The sequence below is a fragment of the Pinus tabuliformis genome, chromosome 3_1 (assembly GCF_031772625.1).
Source record: "Pinus tabuliformis cultivar Carrire ecotype Pingquan chromosome 3_1, CPIR1, whole genome shotgun sequence".
In the NCBI taxonomy this organism is placed as follows: domain Eukaryota; kingdom Viridiplantae; phylum Streptophyta; class Pinopsida; order Pinales; family Pinaceae; genus Pinus; species Pinus tabuliformis.
The window spans coordinates 561,416,092-561,431,704 of record NC_142301.1 but is presented as its reverse complement, the minus strand read 5'-3'; the positions used below and the strand labels follow the sequence as shown (position 1 = coordinate 561,431,704).

The window sequence follows — 15,613 nt, the reverse complement described above, 5'->3', positions numbered from 1 at the left end:
GTCATAATCACGGTCTTCTTCTCACCCCCTCTGCTATCCACAACTGATAATGCCCATGCCTCAAATCTAGCTTGGAAAACACTCGAGCTTTCGTAATCTTATCGAAGAAATCCATAACGAGTGGAAAAGGATGTTCTTTATCGTCTGGTTGTTCAAAGAATGATAATCACAACACATCCTCAACTCATTCATACTGTTCTTCCTCTGGAACAATATTGGAGAACCATGTAGGAACCTTGAAGGTCGTATGAAACATGCATCAGTCAAATCCTTCAACTGTCGTTTCAATTCCTCCAACTTCGTTCTAGATAAATGATAAGGAGCTTTTGTTGGGGGTCGCTTTCCTGACTCTAGCTCAATGTGATGGTCCACTGCACGTCTAGGTGGAAGTACTTTTGAAAACTCATCAGGCATCAAATTTTCATATTTGGTCAATACATCAGAAATCTCAGCTGGAATAGGTGTCCCCACTCCATCATATCCTCAACCTCCCTAATGAATGACGCATATGTCTCAACATATGAATCCCGCATTTCCCTACTCATACTCAGTGCAAACACATGTTGCACTTTCACTTCCATTCTCTGTTGGTGAGTAGGTAAATCCCATGTCCTTGTGTCTTCGATCAACATAATATCATTGCAAAATAGGACAATAATTGCCTTGTTTCCCTTCAGAAATTCCTGCCCCAATATCATGTCAAAGTCGTTCATCTCCATCATCGTGAAGTCAAAACAACCCTGGTAATCTACTATTCGAACCTGCACATTGTTTGCCAATCCTGACACTTTAGTTTTCGAGTTCACTGCCTTCACCTCAATATCCTTTGGAACAATCTGCGGCCTAACTTCCTTTGCTAGCATTGTCGTTATAAAGTTATGAGTGGCAACTATGTCCACCAAAGCTTGGACAGTTATGCCAAGAATCTCCAAGCCAAGAAACCCTAAACTATGCAACCAAATTTCCTTTTGCTCAAAAACTTCAGCCTGCATACATCTCCAGTCTCTGTTGTATCCTATTGTATTGGCTTTGATACCATATGTCACAGCGCCAAGTCAGTTTTCCCGTTCGGGGTGTTGTGCAACACCGGTTAAATATCCATACTTAACTTTTTCCATGTCTTCTGAACTACACCTACTTAACTATTTCCATGTCTTCCGGGCTATGACTACATCCATTATTATTATTGTTCTCTTTGATTATTATGTTATGTGCGGAATAAACATCACAACAGTACCAACCATGCAAAACGGAGACCGAAACGAGTTTTCCAAATTTATAATTGCATTTATGAATTTAGTGTACAAGTTTACATAATGTACAAAGGGGAGGCCAACTCTAGCAAAGCTTGGCCTCTACCCAAGTTTTTGGATGAACTAGTGCACTGCATTCCTATCTACTCTACCCACGCCTTTTGTTGAATGCCCTACACAATTGATCGCAACCTGTCAATCATATTACCGTTCTGCACGGTTGTGCAATGCGCTGTCGTGCTTGCTTGCCATGACTTGGGTCCATAGTTTGCACACCCAACATGTTTACTGCCGAACCTGAACTCGTCTTTGACCAACGAACCTGTAGCATGTTGTGATCTATCTACCGTGCAGGCGCATCCATCGTCCACTGCTATAACCTGTTCATTGTTCGCCGCCCCAACCTTTCACCTTCGCATTGCGCACTGTGTGTTCAGTGGTTGCTTGATGCTTTTCTCCATCCGAACACTCCTGAATATATATGCCACCACTGAATGTGTTTAACATGTGGGTTGTGTTGCTTGGGCCGTCGGCCCGCCAAGCCAACTCGTCATTCATGTTTGACACACCCCTCTGTTATGCGTTGGCCCAACATATGTTCACCCATCGTTTCCATATAAATGCCTCTAGAATAATTTTATACTTAGTCGCTCGGCCAACGCTTAGTCGGTTTTGGCTTTGGTCACCTGGGCTCGGGTGTGTGTGCATTGCTTGGGTGTGCACCATCGTTGCACGCGTTGCCCAACCGCATTTGCCACCAAGTCAAGTCATTGTCACGTCGCCTCACCCATAGGCGGCTCGCCCGGGCATGCGCCCCCCTGAACGCCCAACTTGGGTCACCTAGCACATGTCCATCCATCGCTCGCCCGTCACTGTAAGGTCTTCGCAAACTTGGGCGGTTGAGCGTCGGGTGCGACGGGCACGCGGGCACGGCGGGCGTGCAGACTTGTGACGAACGGGCGCTCCACTTGCGACGAAATTGCGACGAAGGCTTGGACATGTACGACGACACTTGAAGTGTAAACAAGTTTATATGCAATGGAACGTGAGCTTGCAAGCCGACTTGCAAGATGGGCGTTATTATCACATGTTTGGGGGTCAGCCTTAAGGCGTGCACACCCCATACGATTGTGCAACCTTGCGTATATATGTGTGAGCGCAAGGCTCATTTGGAAAAACAACTCATCTTCGCACAAGGAACATACACTCATACGCACAAGGGGTAAAACTGCGCAGGGGTAAAAGAAGACTGTGCATATCTCATGCGTAGCACTTCTAAGGTGCAGTTTGGACTTTTAAGTGCCGGTTTGGGTGAGGCAAGTGTGCCAAGGTGGGAATTATGTGCAGATAGTATGTGCAGGACTGGATAGAGAGAGATAGGTGGCTCGGGTGAGCACTCCTCTTTGTGCAAGGGTGCACATGGTTGTAAAAGGTTGTTCTATGCCTTGATTGTAAAAATATTCTAAGTGTAGACTTGGTTTGGCAAGGCACACTTGTACATTGTAAAACTGATATTCTTGATATAATACATTGTTGGGCAGACTGTTCGGGAGTTGCCCCTCCCTTTATACTTGTTTGCAATTGTTGTTGTTCTCGGTTAATTGCATATGGATAATGAATGAGTATGGGCTTCATTAAGTATAAAGGATAATTAAGTTACTTGGTTGCGAAACATAAACTAAGTATGTTAATGAGTAAGTAGGCGTAGTCCACGAAGGTTAGTATTGGTGAAAAGAACGCGTTCGGTGGTACCACACCTCATTACAAGCGGTTGGAAGACTACCGCAGGTGTAGGGGCGTGACAGTTGGTATCAGAGCTCGGTTAGAGCTGGTGAAGCAAGTGTGAGAACACTTGGAAGCTGATGATAGGTGATATTGAGGCTTGAACAGGTTCAAGTGTTGAAGCATTTGAAGGTGAATTCAAGACTCGGTTTTGAGCAGGGTTGCTCGTGACAGTGGAAGCAGGTTTAGCAGGGGTAAAGCTCGGTGCTTGGACCAAGCTGAACGATAAGGTATGGCAAGTTTGGGAGAAGGTGGAAGGAAGCTCTTGCTTACCTTGGACAGGTTGAAAAGGTTGAAGGAAGAGAATCCCCGAATCCGTGAGGAACTTGAAGCCTTGGAAAAGAATGTTGAAGAAGAGCTTCTTCGACTTGGTTGGACAATGGAGCAAGGTGAAGTTGTAGATTGTGCTATCAAGGAAGAGGAAGCTGTGATGATTGAAGATGTTGCAGACATGACTACGATGGAGGATGAACTTGAGGCTGATTAAGTTGGACCAGGATCGTGCAGTTTGTGGACATGGATGGATGAGGTCATTCACATGGAGGAGCCTCATGATGATGAAGTGAGTATTGGTACTTGTGTTTCATTTGGGCATTTGGGAGATGGAACGTGTGCAGGAAAGGGCAAAGCCAGTTTGCTAATGCTAGAGGACATCTTACCATGGATGACTATGATGGAACCTTGTATGGAGAAGCAGGGATTGTCAATTGTTGCAAGACTTGTTGGGGTTACTTGTGACCTTATGATGAAGGGTGCAAGGACCCGTGACAAGGGAGGAACTTGATGATCGTTGTGGAGGATTGGGTCATGCTTTAGCCACATGAATAATTGGCTAAGTGCCCGGCATGACTCATGGACAGAATGAGGAGGGCACACACTTGTGATGTTTTGGGTGGAATTCTCATGGTCGAGATCAAGAGATAGCCTTGGTGGACACCTTGGTGGAGGAGCTATGGTGAAGGGACTCATGACATGATGATGATGGGATGGCTGAGTGACCGAGTTCACTAAACCGAAGGTTGAAAACATGAAGACATGGAGCATGGCAGACCTATGTAGGGACATTGTGTGGAAGCACTTGTAGAGATGTCGATGGACATCCAAGGAGGAGTGCCAAGGTAGGAATGTTGTGCAGTTGGGCTTGCTGATGTGACATGGAGACTTACTACTTATGACTGATGGTGAAGTTGTGCACTTTGGTACAACAAAGCCATGAACTTGGATGGACTTGTGAGCAGCTATGGAGCATTCCTACTACATGGGGAGCTGAGGCATCTTGTATGCTTGCTGAGGTGTTGGTTGGGGATGGTTTATGGAGCTCATGATGACATGAGATTGTTGTGACTTTTAGGGACTTCATGTATGGTGGACTTAGAGGATCTAATGCATTGAGGAGCTGAGGTCAGGTGACTTTGATGCAGTATGGGATGCATACTTTCAAAGTACATGTATGGGCATGGCTTGGAAGAGTGACTTGATGTAGAGGATCGGTATGAGGCACTTTGGAGTGATGGAGTTACAACGATGATGATGATGATGCTTTGGTGATACACTTGAGCATGGGTTGAGCCGAGACTCAACTACTTTCTACACATGGGAGCTGATTTGATCGAGGATCATGGGCAGCACATGGATAGATGAGACAAGTGCATACTTGTTTCTATGGAGACTTGAGGATGGCACATTGCAGATGATGAAGAGGCTTCATGGACCTGAATGGGGCACATCGAGAGTTGGTTTGAGGAGATGGTCTCTTCACATGGAGGAGACACACATATGGGCAACATGTTGCAGATGAGATGGATGGAGTTTCCATGGAATTGAGCATGGATTATGGAGATACATACCTTGGTATGGTGAGCTTGGTGGCAGTGGTCACTAGGCCGGGACATAGTGGAGAAAGAGTCTCTACATATGTTACAAGGATGTTTTCCTTGTGTAGAAAGGTCGACATCATGAATAAATGATGATCGTGGTGGAGAGCTACCGAGATGGTATGTTGTTGAGGATGACAACGATTTCAGGTGGAGGAGGATGTAAGGTCTTTGCAAACTTGGGCGGTTGAGCGTCCGGTGCGACGGGCACGCGGGCACGGCGGGCGTGCGTTGGTGCGACATGCGTGCGGAATTGCGACGAAATTGCGACGAAGGCTTGGACATGTGCAACGACACTTGAAGTGTAAACAAGTTTATATGCGATGGAACGTGAGCTTGCAAGCCGACTTGCAAGATGGGCGTTATTATCACATGTTTGGGGGTCGGCCTTAAGGCGTGCACACCCCATACGATTGTGCAACCTTGCGTATATATGTGTGAGCGCAAGGCTCATTTGGAAAAACAACTCATCTTCGCACAAGGAACATACACTCATACGTAGAAGGGTAAAACTGCGCAGGGGTAAAAGAAGACTGCACATATCTCATGCGTAGCACTTCTAAGGTGCAGTTTGGACTTTTAAGTGCCGGTTTGGGTGAGGCAAGTGTTCCAAGGTGGGAATTATGTGCAGATAGTATGTGCAGGACTTGATAGAGAGAGATAGGTGGCTCGGGTGAGCACTCCTCTTTGTGCAAGGGTGCACATGGTTGTAAAAGGCTGTTCTATGCCTTGATTATAAAAATATTCTAAGTGTAGACTTGGTTTGGCAAGGCACACTTGTACATTGTAAAACTGATATTCTTGATATAATACATTGTTGGGCAGACTGTTCGGGAGTTGCCCCTCCCTTTATACTTGTTTGCAATTGTTGTTGTTCTCGGTTAATTGCATATGGATAATGAATGAGTATGGGCTTCATTAAGTATAAAGGATAATTAAGTTACTTGGTTGCGAAACACAAACTAAGTATGTTAATGAGTAAGTAGGCGTAGTCCACGAAGGTTAGTATTGGTGAAAAGAACGCGTTCGGTAGTGCCGCACCTCGCTACAAGCGGTTGGAAGACTACCGCAGGTGTAGGGGCATGACAACCGCATTCGGGTTGCGTCGCCCATCGTCAAACTTAAGTGCGCTTGTGTTGCGCTTTACTCATGTGCGTCGGACTCACCCAAGGATGGTAATGCTGACTCGTGGTCCTCATCCCCCTACCTCTAAAATTTTATGTCTTTGTTCTTCCCCCTCATATATATCAAGAGTTAATATATATCATTACATATTAATATATATTATAATATAACAAATTTAATATTGTATTATTCCAAAGTTATTAAATTTAATAATATTAATATGAATATTAGGTTTAATAATAATAATAATATTACTATTTTAATATTAAAATTAAGGTTAATAATGTTTTTTTTGCATGGTATTAATAGTAATTTGGCTCATAGGCTTCACCTAAATAAAACCACTCAAGTAATATAAAAAAAATGTTTTATTTATTTACCATATCTGTGGTTTATTTATATTTATATTTATTTATCATATTTCTTTTATTTACCATGGTATTTGACCCATAGGCTTGGTCTATAATTAAATGTTGATTTCCAATTCTATTTCATATATTTTTATTTATTATCCTTACCTCCTACACTAATTTATCTCACACACCAATTTGAACACCATTATATAACTTAGTGAGAACTGAACTTAGATAAAAATGATATGAATCACTCTTTCTTACCACCCAAAATAAACCCTACAACTAATTTTATTTAATTATTCTCCTATTATCAGGAATATTTAATCTTAGTGATATTGTTATCCTTTCACAACCCAAAATCTGGGTAGTGCGTGGCTTATTAATGAAGCAAATGGCTTGTAAAGCCTCCCAAGATAAATGCATTATACCATAAATACTAATAAAGTTTATTGCAGATTTTAAGTAGTGAAATTTATTGAATGATTTTTTATTTTTATTTTTGTGTATTTAATTGTTTATTGCAGATTTTAAGCAGTGAAATTTATTGAATCATTTTTTATTTTTATTTTTGTGTATTCAAGTTTTTGTGATGCATAATAAATTAAGCAAAATTTTTAAGTAGAAATCACATAAAAAAAATTGACAGATATTTTTCTAACCAACAAATATGGTTATTATCAAAACTAAATGATAAAATATTTAATCTTAATGATAGTGTTACCCTTCCACATCCCAAAATCTGGGTAGTGGATGGCTTATTAATGAAGCAAATGGCTGGTAAAGCGTTACACAATAAAAACTAATAAAATTTATTGAAGATTTCAAAATAGTGAAATTCATTGAATGAAAACCATTGTAACATTAACAGATATATAAGATTTCAAAGCAACCAATTAAAACTTCAGGTAAACCGGTTTCAGCGTCTATCGATTTGACTTGACGCGACTTGTTTACCATTCCACAAATATCGATAGCCACGAAGTTTGAGCTTTATCGTCCTTCTTGAGGTCCTGGAGTTAGCTTCGAGCTGCTGCTTTCAGCAGATTCCATATCTTTGGATCCGATGGAAACTATGGATAAATCTTCATACTCGATATCAATCTCCGACATTAGAGAAGTCTTACGCTCCTCAAGTTTGATAGCGTCCTTGAGCTCTGCGACGACCTCACTAACGTGTGGTCTAGCCGATGGTTCCGAATGAACGCATCGAATCGCTAATTTGGCAATGCCGGTGATGGATTTGATGTCGTAACTTATACCCAACCTCTTGTCAATGATTTCCGTTATTTTGCCACGATTTTCATCCATCTCCACATACGGTGTGACCTATAATTAAAACAGGGATAACTATTATTTTGAGTCTGCAGAAAAAGATGCACTACAATCATAATCTCTTGTAATAAAATTCATGGATAATGGGTCTTTGATAATCAGATTGCTTGCCCATCGAATAAGGTTCAGTTCCTCTCCACGTAGTTTTGTATCTATGGGCTGTCTACCGCAAATGATCTCCAACAAAACTACCCCAAAACTATACACATCGCTCTTCTCCGTCAACATTTGAGTGCTAAAATACCTGTCAAAACATGGCCTAAAAAGGTTAGCAAAGAAGCTCAAATGAAAATGAATTTCCCTCTGCTATTTGAAATTAATTTAATTGCTTTAGAATCAAGAATATTGCAAAGAATTATATTTATTATATACTCTGGATCCAGGTATCCGAAGGTTCCTTTCACTGTAGTGGTAATATGAGAAGCCTCCCCATCAATTGTCATTCTTGAAAGGCCGAAATCGGCCAGTTTTCCATTGAAATTCTTGTCTAGAAGGATGTTTGCCGTCTTGATATCCCTGTGAATTATCTTTGGAGTGCAACCAACATGGAGGTATTCCAGTCCTACAAACAGAGCAAGTGGATGAGATCAGAAATATGGTAATCAATAGAAAGTGCTAACGATCTATATGACAAAAGATATAGAGTGACATTTCTTGAGAGAAAAGAGTTACCTTGTGCTGCATCTGAAGCTATTTTCAGCCTAGTTTTCCAATTTAAATGTGAAAGTTTTGCAGTAGGACCTGGGGGAAAAAGGGTGGTTAAATTTTTTCCATGCTCTAACTATTTAATATATATTAGATACCAATTACCAAAGTTAATTTTCCCTACTTTGGCTAGTTGATATCTAATGTGAACGAACCGAATCGAACATGTTTCTCAGCAATATATTTACCATAAAGGTGATCCTTTAAGGACCCTCCAGACATGTGCTCATAGACAAGCATAGGTTCTCTTGATTCATTACAGTACCCCAATAATGATACCAACTTCTTATGGTGGACTCTAGAAAGAAGATCAACCTGCTCATCCAGTGAGGCTACGCATGAATTTCACTACTTCCTTGTTTACTCATGAGAGTAGCTAAACCACAGTCAATATGTTAAGACATAATGAGATTCTATCGGAAAATTGAACCATATTTCATGCTAATTACCTCATTCAAGAACTCCTGAACTCCTTGTTTGGAGAACAGGGAGAGCACTTTTACCGCTATATCTGGTCCTTGCTCCAGTGTACCAAAGTATACCGATCCAAAACCCCCTTGCCCAATCTTCTGACTGAAGTTTTGAGTGGCTGTCACTATCTCTTCTAGAGTAAAGGCGTGGGACTTTGTTGAATTTGACATAATAATCCTTGAATTGTCTGCACTTTATCAGCGGGAGTTAAATTAGGGCCGTCTTAGAGTTGTTTAATTTCTACTGGACACTCCTACCATGTATCATATTAAAAATAGTAAATTGAAGATATTTCTTGACCTTCTTCCACGGCAGGTTTAGATTCTTTTTCCATGCTGCTGCTTTCTTTGCTCTTAGATTTTTTGCGATGCATTATAACACCCATTATCAACATTAAAACGATGACTCCAAGACTTCCACTTAATGTTGTTCCGAGAAGAAGCCTCAGTCTATCCTTGTTCGAATTTGAGGGGAGGTATAGGTAGCGGTTCCCAGTGTATCTGCAACACATCAAACGAACAATACTTTGTGTCAAGTCGATTCAGACGGCAGCATCCGTTGTATTTCTAGTAAAAGAACACTAAAGCTAATTTTGAGCCTGAAAATTATAATAGAATGCGAATCTGTGGTTGAACATAAGAAACACAAGCAATAAAAATTAGATTACCTGAAATTCAATGGCGGTTTGAGAAGTTGCGCAGGAATTACACCACTGAAGTTATTGTTGTCTAGGAACCTGCGATATTATTGTTCTCTATAAACTTTTGACCATAACAGTAAATAGACAGAAGGGGCTGTAGTATGATTTTAGTGCTAATTTTGAATAAAGTAATGACAGAGATGCGTACAACTCTGCAAGGTTTTTGAGTCCAGCGAGCCAGACAGGAATGACACCGTTCAAGCTGTTGTTTTGTAGATTTCTGCACAAAATGAATTAAATGCTTTATTAAAATGACGATCAGTCCTCGGTTTTGTAAAAACGTAGGGTTTAGGGTTTAAGTTGAAAACAAAGTACTTACAGTCTCTCCAACATGGTTAAATTGGATAAATTCGGTAATGGTCCCGTCAGATAGTTATCAGCAAGTGACCTGGTAATGTCAATAAGAATGAATGAGTCCTACTTACAGTATGGCAACTTCATAAATCAAGACCTTCCACACGGATCGATAAAATTCGCACAATCTAAATCTTTATTTGCCGTAGCTTAAATTTATGACGTTTGGTTCGGTTTTTTTGTTACTTTTTTTTATCGATTTCGCAGAGATTCAGTAAAGATTTGTTAAAAATTTTAGTTGGAAAATTTGTAAAACTTTAGTGGGCTAAAGATATTTTTTAAGTAATTGAATTTGTTCTTTCATTAAAAACATATTTAAATAACACAATTTGACCCCAAAAAAATAAAAAAATTCATTATCTATTTTCAAAAATACTAAAACTAGAGCACTGAATTCACTTCTTCATTTAAAAATATAATGAATTATTTTGCATTTATTGAAAATTCAAAAATTGGCATATTTTCAATAGTTAAAGCACCCTATTTATTAAGAACATATTTTAAATAACAAAGTCACTTATTCCAAACCTATTTTAAACACCAAAACCCCACAATTTCACAAAAAATGTATTACCTGATTTCCCAACCAAAAAAACCAAAACTAAAATACTGATTTCATTTCTTCATTTAAAAACATATTTTAAACCACAAAAACCAAAATTCCGAAGAATCAGAGTGACCCATTTTATTTCACATCTAGCTCCGAAGAACGCTCCTGAACATCTAAAGCACAGTCTACATTTAATTTCAACCAAAATTAGGGTGATGAGTGAAAGAGATTGAAAATCAGGCTGCTGTGTTTTTCCATACAAAATTATAGCTTACGGGTGCACACAGATAACGCTAGAATTGACTTACAGGCTAACTAATGCAGTCATTTGTCCAATATTCTGAGGTATCGGTCCTATTAGATTCATTCCCGACAAATTTCTGGCAACAACATCAATGCGTAAGTTCCTGCAATTTCAACTAAAAATATCAGAAACGGAAAAATTAAAATCAAGCTTACATTTCCGAAATCCTTCTAGCCGGTGAACTTTTATCACAGCCGATTCCGTCCCAGACAACAAGGTAGCAAGGATCGGAAATCCAACCTCTTATGTCAAACCTGGTTTTGATACCTTCAAGAACTTCAACTGCAGGTTAAACACTACTTGGTTAGGCTTAATACCATCAATTTCGATATGAGGAGCGTCATAGACAAATTGCACTTACCGTCTTCTCTGTATGTTGCCATTTCCGTATCAACGACGACGTAATTCTCAAACGCGTTGAGTATTGGACCATAGATCGAATTAGGGGTCTTGACGAGTTCCAAGTCGTAATTTGTCACGTTTAACAGAAGTTGGACCTCTGATGCAGAATAATTTCGCACTATGGTAATGGGTTCAGCTAGTTCTCGTTGACCATTTATTAAAACTTCAAAAGATCTGCTTTCTGTCATTTTAAGATCTTCTATCTCAGCAAAGTATAAGAGCATCCATGAATCGGTCCCTTCTCCTCCATTGATATTAAATGATATCGTGTCGTTGATGGTTTCCCACGCCTTTTGCATCACAATAGCTGGAGGAAGGTCTTGTGTACTGTTTGTTGAAATTGCCGCTGGTAAACTTACAGTCTGTACAGAACCTCCAATAATCAATAAACCTGTACCTGATACCCAGATGCGGTCGAAGTTGTCTTGAGGATACCTGCTTACCATTAAAGGTTATTTAATGCTGTTACTAACAAGAAATATCGAAACTGCACAACAGTAATGCATCAATTCGCACTTCAAAGTTCACATATCACAGTCCCAACTTTTTAAGAATTACAAACTAAACACAAAAACAAGAGATTTAAGGTGCGAACTGAGATTGAAATAGCATGAAGGACTTGAACTCTAATTAGTTCTGACTTAAATTTTCTCTCACCACTGTTCAAATAGACATATAACGTCTGGAAATACACAGGCAAATGAATTGCAATGAATTTCAACTCGATTGCTAGCTTAGAATTTACTGGGTAAAATAATTTGTATCTCTCAAAATACTCACCTTACCGACGAATTTCCACCAACATAATATCTCGATTGTAATTTCAACATTCTTCCTGGCTTAGCCTCTGAATACATACCGCTCCGGAGGCTCCTCAACTCGATAGCATTGATAAAGGGATCGTCAATCTCAGATGTTCTGATAAGGCAAATGTACAGCACAGTGCCAGCACTAACAAAGATTCTTTCAGCGGGCACTGTATTGTTATGGCTAATCGCTAGGTTTTTCTCAGTTAACAGACCCGGTGTTTCAATAGAAAAAGCGAAGCTGTTTGACAGTTGTGGAATTCCGGTGTAATTTCCAACGACAAACCATAATCTTAAGAGGTAAGGCACTTGAGGTTCCACAGGCAATTGATAGCAACACTTGTTGAGAGGCTTTGGGAAAAACCGTAGACTTTGCAAGTAAGACGGTAACTCTGTGTTTCCCGTGTTTGCTGTCTGGCCGAAGTTTATGTATTTAGCGTCCGGAACCCAAGCTATATTGTTTTCGTCTGTGTAATCTGTTTTGCCCCCACAATCGATACTGAGAAATCCTGCTGCCTCAAAGGGTATCTTGTCAAACAATGCACAAAAAAAATGAAGTATCAATGAGCAAAAACACAAATTTTAAGAGTGATTCGAAAATAACCAAAATTCAAAATATCCCGGTAACTGTTTTCACATGAGCTGTTTATGTTTAGAATTAATCACCTGGTTGAGCAATGACAGCCAATAAATGCGAGAGCAGCGTCATAGCCATCCAACCAGCCGATTTGCCAGAACCGATTTTTGCCATGATTGCACTAATCTTTTAAACTGCTACCTCATTCTAACACCGAATAACTGTACATCGCAAACATGAACTGGAAACATACAGATCGCACTAGATCCTGAAAGCGGAATTGTTTCTGTTATACATTTTTTCAACCGTCGGCCCTGCAGAAGGGTCCGGCCACACTCTGCGTGTATCTTCCTTGTAATGATGCATCCGTCGAGATCTGACGCGTCCTTTGGGATGTGAATTTGCCCACAGAAAATACAGACTTTCCGCTAACGTCAAATTGACCAAATATAAAATTTATATGAAATTATGTAAAATCTCGGGTGTCGTCGTCAACTATATATAGATTAATTAAAATGAGATTTTTCATTTGTAAAATAAAAATTTATAAATGATGAAGATGTGATTACGGGAAAAAACTTTCTCAATAAATTTGATATAAAATAAAATAAAATTCACTACAAAATCATCGATATGACATAGTCCATTGTCAATATATCATAGTAAAAAAACCATTACTCAGGACATTTGTTTATATAATTTTTTAAATTAATTAATTTAAATAAAATAAGAAAAATAACATACTTATTTTTTTTACATTCCATAAAAATTAAATCCTTAATATTAACCAAATAAATATCAATAATTAAAATAAAATTTAAAATAAACTGATTTAAAATAAAATTATAAAAAATAAAACAAATATTAATGCTTGAATTTATGTTGTAGTTTAATTAATTTCAATTTTTTATGGTGTAGTTCAATTAAATTTTTAAATTTAAATTTGATGATATTATTTTTAATATATCATTTAAATCCTTAATATTAACCAAATAAATATCAATAATTAAAATGAAACTTAAAATAAATTATTTAAAGTAAAATTAAAAAAATAAACAAAAATTAACCCTTTAATTTATGGTGTAGTCTAATTAATTTCAATTTTTTTATGGTGTAGTTTAATATTTTTTTAAATTGAAATGTGATGATATTATTTTTAATATGTGATTGTATTTAAAAGGAATTCAATCTATTAAAGAACTATCAAAGAATCAAAATCGAATAAACTAAAATTAAAAGGGTTTATTAAATTGCAGAAGTTGAAACTACAACGGCATCTTACTAAGTTGATAGATAAAATTAACCGTTCCTTCTTTTTAATTTTAAAAAAATAATCATCAACGACAATGACCACATTTAAGCAAAAACTTGGGAATACATAACACATGATGGTTCATTTGAAATTGATGTTATTGACCATTAAAGACCCACCGTCCATCAAACTTTTCGACGCAAGGAAATTAAACATACATTGACCAAAAAAAATGCTTTATACAATTTTGTGGTGTAATTAACTGAAATCGACTCTCTCTGGTGGTAAATATGTTTCAAAACAATCCGTCTTCAAAACAATCCTTTTAACTCTCAGTAAAAATACTTGTTCTTACGGTAATAAAATTTCACTTTATCTGATACCACATAAAATACTTGCTCTTAAGCTAATAAAATTTCACCTTATTTGTTACCCCCTGAAAGATTTAGGCAGAAGACTTTGAGTTGTGGAGATTAAGTAAAAATACATGAAAATTTATATGGAGAATCATCTAAATAAAAGTTTTTACTGTGATTTACACCTCACTAAGAGTTGGTGTAAATTGTGAATCAGTAATTGTTTCTTTTCAGGGGGACATCACAATTTGCTCCACAATTTTCCACAATTTTCTCCTCTTGACTTCTCATACTAAACTAAACAGTTATACCTATGTATATTCAAACATACAAGTTTTTAATTCATTTTGTACAAAAACATGATTTTCTGAATTCGCTGATGTTGCGGAGTGTAAGTAATAATGGCCAAATAAATGTTTGACGATACATTTTTACCAACCCTTCATTAAATGTCCATTAGTTTTTAATTGTTGATGTGTTCCTAAATGCAGAGTTTGTACTTCTGCATAGAACATTATTTAACTAATGTACTTCAGCTTACAAAGAAAAATTTGCAACCTGCAAACAAAATCTACTTGGTTGATTTACACTTGTACCACAGGTATGGTTGTTGTTAGTTTACATGGTGGTTGGGATTATCTTTCCAACACCTCCCCCTTAATCACAACTGCCATCATTGACAATTCCCAAAGATCTTTGAGATAAACAAATTTTTCACGTGCCAATGACTTTGTGAATATTTTTGCAAACTCTTCCTGTGACCTGCCTGCCAATGACTTTGTGAAGATCTCTACAAACTGTTCATGTGACCTGTAGTGATGCAACACAATTTCACCACTATTAATCAATTCTCTAATAAAATGATATTTAGCATCAATGTGTTTGGTCCTCTTGTGAAAAAAAAATCTATTGATAGGGCAATTGCGGAATTGTTATCGAAAAAAATAGTTGTTGTTCCCTCTTGTTCATGGCATAAATCCCTCAACATTCTTCTCATCTAAGCTGCTTGACACATTGTTGCTATTGCAGCGACATATTTATCTTCTGTTGTTGACAATGACACTATCGGTTGTGTCTTGGAGACCCATGAAATGATTCCCAACCCTGAATGAAAAACATATTATGACGTGCTCTTTCTATCATCAACACTTCCTGTCCAATCACAGTGAGTGTAACTAACCAAACCAAAATCATTTGTTTTGGTGTGCAAACATACTCCTTTGTCCCATTCACATGCCTTAAAATCATTTTGGCTCTTTGTCAATGTGTCTCCTTGGGTGTCTCCATGATCCTTCACACCAAACTCACTCCATAAATTATATCAGGCCTAGCTACTATCAAATACATCAAAATTTCCACCATACTTTTGTATAATGTCAGATTGACATTGTTGCTGCAATCTTCTTTTCTCAAG

At 38.2% G+C, this 15,613-nt stretch overlaps 1 protein-coding gene across 1 annotated transcript; it reads right to left on the bottom strand.

Moving 5' to 3' along the window:
* Positions 1-7,171: 7,171 nt before the first annotated feature.
* On the bottom strand, positions 7,172-12,894 carry LOC149188226 (putative LRR receptor-like serine/threonine-protein kinase At1g67720). Its single transcript, XM_089412960.1, has 15 exons — positions 12,681-12,894; positions 11,989-12,523; positions 11,168-11,643; positions 10,962-11,088; positions 10,811-10,882; positions 9,918-9,986; positions 9,747-9,818; positions 9,566-9,634; positions 9,199-9,398; positions 8,877-9,085; positions 8,616-8,742; positions 8,395-8,463; positions 8,095-8,284; positions 7,834-7,966; positions 7,172-7,716 (listed from the first exon to the last, which is right to left on the bottom strand). The coding sequence occupies exons 1-15, from the start codon at positions 12,763-12,765 to the stop codon at positions 7,381-7,383; spliced, it is 2,769 nt and encodes a 922-aa protein (XP_089269086.1). The 5' UTR covers positions 12,766-12,894; the 3' UTR covers positions 7,172-7,380.
* Between the last annotated feature and the right edge of the window lie 2,719 nt (positions 12,895-15,613).

Excerpts from the sequence above, each read along its gene's own strand:
- LOC149188226 (XM_089412960.1), bottom strand. The coding sequence starts at position 12,765 with ATGGCAAAAATCGGTTCTGGCAAATCGGCTGGTTGGATGGCTATGACG. Across the intron at positions 8,464-8,615 it reads CTTAAAGGATCACCTTTATG|GTCCTACTGCAAAACTTTCA; the intron begins GTAAATATATTG and ends TTTTTCCCCCAG. Across the intron at positions 7,717-7,833 it reads AACTGAACCTTATTCGATGG|GTCACACCGTATGTGGAGAT; the intron begins GCAAGCAATCTG and ends TTTTAATTATAG.